A 10,302-nucleotide genomic window follows, 5' to 3' on the forward strand; every position below is an offset into this window, starting at 1 on the left:
TGAAAGAATGTACCCTCCTGCCCCTACTCCCCCCCCCCCCCCCCAAAAAAACCCAACAAAAAAACCCCAAAAATGCAAACAAACCCCAAAATAAATCCCAGCCCAAACCAGCCCTTGCCTCTTGGGGGGGGGGGGGGAATAGGATATGAATCACAATCTCCTTAAACAGTAACCTGTTTTAGTCTTCCCATTTAGGCAGACATTTAGCAAGTGAGGTCTTAAAGCACCTCTGGAAGAGCTCCAAAAATGAGTGGTTATTTGATTTGATTTTTAATTTTTTTTCCCCCTTTTCATCCTCCACCCCTCCCAGTACAACTTCTTATGTGTTTTCATCAAGCAAAACTTGTTGCATTGATGGTACCAGCAGGACATTGCTCCTGGCTGACCCTAGAGATCACAATGGGGCATTCAGTGTGTAAGATTAAGGCACTTGGCATTTGGTTTCATATTTCAGTTGGTGGTGGTTTTTGTTACCGAATAGTGATATCACAGAACTATTTATATTAAGCCTATCCAACCTGCAGGTCAGTGCAACATTTGCATTTTTTTGGCTGATTAGATGCTTGTAATATAGCAACAACAAATGAGTCTGTCTTGAGTTGCTAACCTTGTCTTTAGTCTGTCAGGGGGTTTCAACCTTTTTTTTTTAGTCTAAGTACCCCTGGCGGCCAAATGCTGAGTAGGGGAGTGTAAGGGGGTGAGTAGCATGCAGCTGAACGCTGCGCGAGAGGGGCAGCGTGTGGCTGGACATGGAGCAGGGAGGTGGGGACAGTGGGCGGGGACTGAGTGCTGCTGCCTCCCAGGAGCAGGCCTGGGGCAGGGGGGGAAGCTCACCGGGCTGATGTGTGGCAGCAGCAGCCCCCCGTGTGTGAGCTTCCCTGCCCCGCAGTGGGGTGCTGCTGCCCTTGCCCCAGCCTTGCTCCTGGGAGGTGGCAGTGCTCTATCCCTGCCCACTCGTGTGTACCCCTTAGGACCAGTCTGTGTACCCCTGGCTGACAACCCCTGGTCTATGTAGTCTTAAATTCAATGATTAATGATTGTTTATATCTAGCTTAATGACAACTTTATTTCTTCTGACAGACACTGTGTTTGTCTACACATGCAAGTAATTCAAAGCAAAAAACTGGCGAATATCCTGCCGGAGTTTATTGCTCCTGGACACTGTGTTTCCATATGTGCCTGCAAGTGTAGAATGTTGAGCTGGGTCAGAGCAGCCCTGGCTGCAGGGGACCCAGGAGGCCAGCCTGCCAGCCTGGTACTGTTGTGATACAGCTCAACATGCTGCAGGGGGACTGGCTGGGGCACAAGGGTGATCCAGGACAGGGCTAGTTGGCAGTGTTGAAGTGTTTGAGTTACTTTATTTACAAGATGGCTAGGGAAAAGACCAATTGATACAGGTAAAATCATTGAGTAGTTAAAGAATGAGTTCCATGAGTTGAATGATGATGCACTAACTTTTAAATAAAACTGAATGGTTGAAGCCTTGTTTTCAATGGAGAATGGATCTCTATGTTACGGATGGAATTGAGACCAGTGTTTCCAAAATACGGGGTCCGAGGAAGGGCACTTTGTGCCTGAAAGTTTGTTTGTCCTCTCGCCCTAGCTATATAATTAGTCCAATAAAAGATACCATGAAAAACCCCTTTGCTGCCTGCCTGGTTTCTGGACTTTCATGGCTACAGCACAGTCCCTACTTGAAAATAAGTGACTTACTGATTAATTTGTTTGCTTATGATGGATGAACAGAAATGCAGCATCTCATTTTCATTGCAGTACTACTTGAATCTCTAGGAATTCTTTCATTTTCTCAAACCACTTCTAGACTTATTGAGGATGTTTTTCAGAGTTGTCAAATTGTCATTGATGGAAGTCCCTGAGACCCCACCAGCTTAGGTGTCCATGACAACTTTCTGATAGATATTTGAGCATCCTCCCCTTTTACCAGCATATTCTCAGGGGTTTGATTTCTTACTTAGTAGTTACCCTGGGCAGTGAAACTCTTCCCCCTTGGCTTAGTAGCCTGGATATTAGGTGTTTGCTAGAAGTTTCAGAGCCTAGTTGGGTGGGGATTGGGAGTAGACAATGGTGAAGGGAATGCAGTAGATATACCATATCTGGAACTGAGTAAGGCTTTTGGCAATTTGGAGAAATGCAGGCTAAACAAACCTTACCACAGTGTTGACAGACAAATGTCTTGATAGCTGCAAGCAGAGGGTAATTATAAATGGATCCATTTCAGGATGTCAAGAAGGTTCATGTGAAGTTCTTTATGGGTCTGTTCTGGTTCTGTAACTGTTCAAGGATTTTTTTTTTTTTTTTTTTTAATGATTTGGATGCTGAATGACATGAACTGAGAAGGGTTGCAAACACACAGGGGGTCAGGAGTAGAAAGGCTCTTGATCAGGGGTGAGGAAAATCTGGCCCACGGAAGGGCTTTGTCCAGCCCACAGTGGGTTCCTTGGTCACGCTTGGCCCAGACACCAGCTGCTTGTGGCGTATCCTGCCACCCCCTGGGCACACAGTGGGGCTGGGGCAGCTCTGTAGCTGGACTGCCTTTCTAGGCAGCCCAGGCAGCACCGGCTCTTTCTGGCTGCCGCTGCCTCTGGCCCTAGCCCTGTGGTACCGGAGGGGACCTGTGCACACAGCCCTGACCCGGTGTGCCCTGCATCTGCTCTGGACTCCGCTGCAGAGCTTGGGCAGCAGTGGTGGCCGCTGGGTAGAAACTGTTCCTTCATGTGGGGGGAAAAAATGCCCCTCTTCCTCGCTGCTGCCAGGCCCTTCCTGCTGCAGCCACTTGAAGCCTGCGCCAAGCTGTCCTGCATCTGCTCTGCACTGCTACTGCTGCCCCACTGGGTGACAGTGGTGGAGATGCGGAGCAGCCTGGTGCAGGCTCCGGGTGGCAGCAGCAGGAAGGTTGCGGCAGTGGTGAGCAAGGAGGGGCCACTTTTTCTACCATGTGAAAGAGCAGTTCCTGCCTGGCAGCTGCCACTTCTGAGCCTGGGTGGGTGTGTCCAGAGCAAGCACGGGCGGGCTGGGTCGGGGCTGTGCGCGTGGGTCCCTGCCGGTACCATGGGGCTGGAGCTAGGAGTAGTGGCAGCAGCTGGAAGGAACTAGAACCACTGCACCCTGTCTGCACACCTGTGGGGGGCAGCAGGGCTCCCCCAGACCCCTCTACACATACCCCCACATACACACACCATGCCCCCCTCCCTCGCAATATACAAGAGTAAGACTTCATTTTGAGCTATTATGCAGTCACCTCTATATACACAATGCAAACACACAAATCAGGACAAAAATATTTTTTTAAATAAAATTTAAAATGTTATTGTGGATGTTTGATTTTTAATATATAGCTGGGGGTTTTTTTGTTTTGTTTTTCTGGCTCCAAGATGGCAAACCCCTTTCCTAAAAGGAGTCCTTCCATGGGCAAGGGATGGGATTTCTGATGGCAAAGGTCAGGGATTTTGTGTGTGGGTGGGGGTGGGGGGTTTGACGTGGGACTTCCAGTCCCAAGATGGCAACCAGGGGGTGGGGTACCTGTCAAGGGTCAGGGCTACCCTTGTGGCCCTGGACAGCTCACCAAAACTCATTAAGCAGGTCTCCAGCCAAAATAATTGCCTGCCCCTGCTCTTGATAGACAAATGCAAGTTGCTGTATTTTAGGGAAGAATGATGAAAAGCACAGATACAGAATAGGTGGTAACCAGATGGGTGGCCGCACTGCTGAAAATTATTCTTGGATTTTGCTGACTTGTGAAGTCTGTTAACCACTGATGTGATGCAGTGGCAAAGAAGATTAATGCAGTTATGGGCTGCATCAGCAGGGTGCATGGGAGGTGATATGGCCTCTCTACTTTGTCCTGGTTAGGTCTCCTCTAGTGTTGTATGCAGTTCTGGGCTCTGCGTTTTTAAAAGGATGTGACAGTTACAGAGGGTCCTGAGGTGGGAGACAAATGAAAATAGTTTGGAGAGCAGGACATACAAGGAGAGATTGAGACCCTGTTTATTTGCAGATTGCATGCCTCTGAAGTAAGCCTCTTGTTTTGGGAAGACAGAGTGGTTCAAAAGAGAAATTATTTTTTTTTTCTTCCAAGTGGTTTAGGCTTGGTTCCTTCATTTGAGATATGCATCCCAATGTTTGATTGCTAACTTTTGGAGGGAAGTGTCAGTGTGGTGAATAACTAAGGTAATTATGTTTATCTTGAAGAAAAAGCAATTAAAGGGGAACAGGGTGAGGGAACCAAGGAGCAATGGTCTCAAGTTGCAACAAGGGAAATTTTTAGGTTAGATATTAGGAAGAACTTTCTCACTAGGAGGGTAGTAAAACACTGGAACAAGTTAACTAGAGAGGTTGAGGAATCTCTATCCTTGGAAGTTTTTAAGATCTGGCTAGACAAAGCCTTGGCTGCGATGATCTAGTTGGGGCTGGTCCTGCCTTGAGCAGGGGGACCTTACCCTTCTAACTTCTAATTTTTCTATGATTCTATAATGGCAGCCTTTCAGGTATTTGAAAAGTGCTATGAAGAAGAGGGAGAACTTCCTTTGGAGAGAGTTGGGTGCTTAGCTATGGCTTTAAATTGGAGCGAAGTAGGCTTTGGATATTAGGAAAAACTGCTTAGGGAAGCTGTGTAATATCTCTCTATCACTGGAGGTTTTTAAGAAGAGGCTGGATAAGCATTGGTCAGGGAGATTTAGGAGTAGCAATGCCTGGAGTGTGCAATGAAATGTAACAGTTGGAAGCCCAGGAGACCCCCATACACATGTTGCTTGGAATCACTGGAAGAGATCTGTAGCTTATAGTGGGTACAAATTTATGAAAATAAAACAGGTTCACAACTGGCCTTATTATGGAAAAAAGGTTAAAAGAACTGAGATAAACTTATGGAGGGGTTAGGGATGATAGGTGGGTTCTGGCTCTCTAATCGGAGTGCATGATGAATGGAGTTGGTTGCCATCCCTAGGTTGCAGGGCAGGGTGGAAGGTATTTTGGTTATTTCATTCTGGTTGCCACGTGGGGTTGACAAGGAATTTTATACCACAGCCAAATTGGCATGGGTTATGGGAGGGGTTTTGCTTCCCTGTGTAGGGAGGGCGAGTAGGGTGGATGTTCCTCTTCCTTGGATTTCTTGAGTGCATTTTAACAACTGCCTCCTGTCCTGGTGGTAGCAGAATATTGGTAGTGCCTGTGGCAAGGTAGGATAGAAAAAGAAACTGAGAAGTCAAAGTGCAGAGGAAGTAATTATTAAAAACTGGAAAGATGTGCAGTGTTATATTACGGGAAACTAAAATGGAGGAGGGGGACAAATTAAGCTAGAGAAAAGAGAAAACTCATCAGGTCTGTTCTTTGTTACCCTTCAGCAGTGTTCAACTGAAAGCTGACCAAGGTCGCTGAAAGTTAATTAGAGTGATCAGTACATTTTGAATATGATAGCTAATGAGTTGTGTAAAAGTTCCAAGCTCTGCCTAAATCAACAACAAAATAAGTCCTCAGATTTTGAAAGTGAGAAATTTAAAATTTATTGCTGGCATATTTGACAAGACAAAAAAAATTCAAAACTTTTATATTGCCAAGGTGTCAACCAACCTAGAAATGCTACATTATGAATTTTATTGCAAATCCGCCCATAAGCTGCTTGCAGGCGTTAAAAAACAAACGAATAAAAAACCCCACGCTTTACCAGAAGAAGCAGCACATTACTTCGACCCAGCTCTGCAGTGTCTGTATAGATTGTGCACTTCAGCGGGGCTTTGGTGCTTTTTAGCTAAAGCTGATTCAATCAGTTATTAGATAAAAGTGCCAAAAAAGCCCTACTGAAAGCATGCAATCTATACAGACAAGGTTCCTTGGGTGAATTTGATATCTTTTACTAGACCAACCCAAATAGTTGGAGAATAGTTATTAAGCAAGCTTTCGGGTTCAAAAACCCTTCGTTAGGCTAAGGAAGCTTCAGCAGTTGGTGTGTGCTCTTCCTGGATGGGATGAAAAGTGAAGAAGCCAGGGGCTGGGCTTTACTTTTCATTCCATCCAGGAAGAGCACACACCAACTGCTGAAACTTCCTTAGCCTGACAAAGGGTTTTTTAACTCGAAAGCTTGCTTAATAACTATTCTCCAACTATTTGGGTTGGTCAAATTCACCCAAGGAACCTTGTCTGCCTATGTCCTTAGGCCGACACGGCTACAACCTAAACCCCTGCAATCTATACAGACACTGAGCTAGCTGGGTCCAACTCAGACACTGCCTCTAGGGCTGTGCAAAGCTTCGGATCACGATTCGGATTCAGAGATGATTTGGAGGCTGAAGCTACGAATCTCAATCGAATTGCTGGAAGCTTTAGGCTTTCCAAATCAATTCGGAGATTCGGCCATAGGGTATAGTGGGTAATCAGTGAAATATCTGTAACTGTCTTTTGGCTGATTCAGCTGAAACTTGCAGGGATGGTAGCCCCTGCAGAGAGCATGACATGCTAAGTTTCAAGGTGATGGATGTAGGGGTTTCTGAGAAGCTGTACCTCAGAATCCTGAAAGCAAAACTCATGACATAGGCGACACTGTGTTAAGGCACCGGGGGGGTGAAAACTGCAGGGATGGTAGCCCCTGCTGAGGCCACAACGCCTGCCAAGTTTCAAGGAGATAGGTGCAGGGGTTTGGGGGGAACTGCACCTCAAGTGGCAGACGAGCAAAACTCGTGACATGGGTATCACTGTGTGTTAAGGCGTAGCAGAGTGAAAGCTACAGGCCTGCTAGCCCCCACAGTCTGCCAGCTTTCAGGGAGATAGGTGCAGGGGCTTCTGGGAAACTGCACCTCTAGCTGCTGACAGGCAAAACTCATGTTATGGGTGCTTGTGCAACTGTGTGTCTTGGGGCATGGGGTGGGGGGGAACAGCTAGCAGGCCTGGCTGCTAAGCCCTGCTGTGGCCACTAAGCCTGCCAGCTGTTAAAGAGCTGCTGTGTTACCAATCAATCATGACTCGCTGACCAGCTCAATACACAGTAGCTAGCATGGATAACAAGGTAATGAGCAAGAATTAACACCTACAAAACCACAGACTAAGGAGAGGAAAGAATCAATAGAGCTGGGAACAACTTCTGTCCCAAGACAGAGACAGTCAGTTGCACAAGCACCCATGTCAAGAGTTTTGCCTGTCAGCAGCTAGAGGGGCAGGGCCCCAGGACCCAGAACCCATGTACCTATCTCCTTGAAAGCTATCAGGCTTTGTGGCCTCAGCAGGGGCTAGTAGGCCTGAAGCTTTCACCCTGCTGCACTTTAACACACACACTGCTACAGTTTCCCAGAAGCCCCTGCATCTATCTCCATTAAACTTGGCAGGCTTTGTGGGCTCACTACCATCCCTGCAGTTTTTACCCCACTGTGGCTTAACACACACAAGTGACATGAGTTTTGCTTTCAGGACTTTGAGGTGCAGTTTCCCAGAAACTCCTGCACCTATCACTTTGAAACTCTGGGCATGCATGGAGCTTGGTACAGGAACATGCCAAGTTTTAAGTAGGGGGGGGGGCATCCCCCCCCCCCCCCCCCCCCCCCCCGGCCAAGTCTGCAAGCAGCTTAAGTTACTTAGATGCACAAATGCCATAATTTGGACTTTTTTAGTTTGGTGTTCAGGCCTTGTCTAGCAAAAATACTCTTGAGGTGATAGATTGGTATAAATCCAGGTCTATGGTGGCAATAAGTGCTTTTGTTAATGTACTTGTTCCCTGAGCAAAATAAGTTGTACCAATGACAGAACTTTATGGCAGTGTAGTGGGGTCTATGGTAAAACTTTTGCTTTTATGAAAGTGTTTTTAAAGGAAAAATGGCATTTCTAATGGACACTACTTAAATCTTTGCTGTTTTTAATTGCTGCTTTAATATAGTGCTGTCTTTAGACATTCCTGGAAAAAACACTATCTGTAGTACAAAGCAACAAGATTGGGTACCAACACAGCTACAACCTAAACCCCTGCAAGATTGCGTAGTGGTATTTATAATTAGTGTAACTAATGTTTCAGTATCTTCAGAATTCACTTTTTGTTCTGTGAAAGCATCGTTGAACATAACTCTAATGTAAATCAATGCTGTTGGGAAAAAAATAATTTCTCTCTTTGCAGAAAAGCCTGCCATTGCTCCACCTGTCTTTGTATTTCAGAAGGATAAAGCACAGAAGGTAAGGAGAGAATATTTTGTGTATGTACTCATTTTTCTTTTTTCTTTTCTTTTTTTTTTTGTACCTTGACTAACATTTCCAAGTAATGGGGTTTTTTTCATATGTAGTGTAACTACTGTGAATCTGAATTATAAGGTAATGACATTAATGAGTTTGTACTTCGTAGAAAAAAGCATTAGAAAGCTGCAGAGCGTAGTGTGGTGGAGAAAAACAAAACAGGAGACAATTGTGAATATCTTGAGTACTTTCAAAGCAGTGCTTAAGCAAAGATATGGGAGGGGAGGCAGACCTTATTTACATGTGGTAACAGGAAGTGTGAGAACTGATAAAAGGATGAAGAACTATAGATTAGGCTAGTAATTTGTCCTTGCCTATATTATATGTTTTGGGTTTTTTTAATTGTTTCCTAGCTTGGTAGGTCAATTATTTGAATTTGGAAATAGCACAAAATTGATGCTGGCTGGATAACTTAATTACTGTGCTAAATTTAGATTTCTTTTAAATTTGGAAAGAGAGGGTTTGTTTGTCTTTTTTGGATGAATTCTAATATGTGGCTTTCGCTTCTGAATTCTAACAAAACCTTCCAGTATTTGTTGTTTAAGTTATTGCTACTAACATATTTTGCCAAGGGGAATTGAATATTGAGAACTGTTTTGATTCCAGTCCAGGTCAATGGTGAATGGAAACCATTACCTTTTTAAACTGATATGTTTAGAAATCTGAGCCAGCAGTCCATGGAGTTTCTTACTCTAGACATGCTTCATCCAATTCGGAGTTGAATCTTGTTGAGAGAGAACTTTTTATGAAGAAGCTTTCATTTCTCTTTGCTGCCTGTGGTATACCTCTTTGGTGAATTAAGAGAGATCTGCAGTCAGCGGGGCTGACGGTGTGATACAGTTTTTTTTTTTTTGTTTTTTTTTTAATAAGGTTGCACTTTTAAAACTTATTCAGTTCAGGTTTGTTTGTTTTAAATGAAGTTGCTTTTAAGTGTCCTTTCTTCTAAATTAGAGTTGTTTGTGTTCTTGTCAAATATTTCTTGTCTTTCCCAAAGGATAGTAGATGCTTACAATCTGTTTATTTTTTTTAAGTTTAATTGGTGTGTATATATATATGTTGAATCATATCATAATAAAAGAAAGGTAAATTTCCTTAGATTTAGGGGAAAAACTTCAAATTTAACCTTTTTCATGATTTGTGTTCCTTAGCAGATCACTTACTTTCAAATAATAGGAGGTAAGTATTTAATAATAGGTCTTTAGTCAGAATAGAGATGAGTAAACATCAGTATTTTATTTTATATTGGATGCTAAACTTTCATAAACATTTGTAAACATTTAACTGATGGAAAAGTCACTAGTGCAGCACTTGAACAAATTTCCAGTTCTGGTTACAGTTGCATCCCCTTAGAACAGTATTAACAGCTATTGGCAGTTCACAGCATTTGCTGTTAATTAGAATTGCTTCCTCAGGTAGTTCCAGTTAAGTGGATTTCCTGATCACATGGCAAAATGTGAAGTCTTTACTGAGGCATTCAGGAGAATTCCTATTAAAATCTATCAGAATTTTGCCTCATACCCTCAAGGGTTTATTGGATACTTTAAAAACAGTTTAATGGAAAATTATCAAAATGCTGTTTTGTAAGTGGCAATTTGCATTTGTGTTGTTCTTGCAATTTTGGTCAAAGTTTAAAGCTCTCATGATGTACCATTAGGTGTTTGAAGAGCTTTGTGTTGTTCTCTAGCTCTTAGTTCAGACTGTCTTGCAGGTGTTGAAGGAGGAAATATTGCATCAAGATGTGTGCCATATGTTTATGACATTGGTGCTCAACCTGGCCCCTTTAGGCAGACGAGTGGCAGGCCAGTCCACAGGCCAGATCCTATGCATGGGGTCAGTCCGTGGGTGTGATATGGGGTCGAAGTGCCAGATGTAGCTGCAGCCTGACCCTGCTTGTCAGCGCCATGTACTGCTCAGGGCTGTCATCTGGCCTATAGGGTTCCCACTGGCTGACAGCCTTGTGGGCTGGATTTGATTTAGGGACTGGAGGCTGAGCACCACTGGTTTATATGCTAACAATTTTTTTCAGCCATGTTTGACTTTAATAGAGATTTAAATTATGCTAAATTTGGGAAATTCTGT

At 44.1% G+C, this 10,302-nt stretch overlaps 1 protein-coding gene across 7 annotated transcripts in view; it reads left to right on the forward strand.

Moving 5' to 3' along the window:
• The window catches only part of RANBP3 (RAN binding protein 3), a 121,780-nt gene that overhangs the window by 10,658 nt on the left and 100,820 nt on the right, over window positions 1-10,302 (forward strand). For all 7 annotated transcript variants that reach the window (XR_003092157.1, XM_006037627.3, XM_025194041.1 and 4 more), the window contains exon 2: window positions 8,111-8,166. Coding sequence is in view for 6 of the 7 variants with exons in the window: in XM_006037627.3 (XP_006037689.1) it covers window positions 8,111-8,166 (56 nt within the window). In the remaining variant the exon portion in view is untranslated. The remainder of the gene's footprint in view (window positions 1-8,110; window positions 8,167-10,302) is intronic.

This window comes from Alligator sinensis, unplaced genomic scaffold (assembly GCF_000455745.1).
Source record: "Alligator sinensis unplaced genomic scaffold, ASM45574v1 scaffold1349_1, whole genome shotgun sequence".
Classification (NCBI taxonomy): domain Eukaryota; kingdom Metazoa; phylum Chordata; order Crocodylia; family Alligatoridae; genus Alligator; species Alligator sinensis.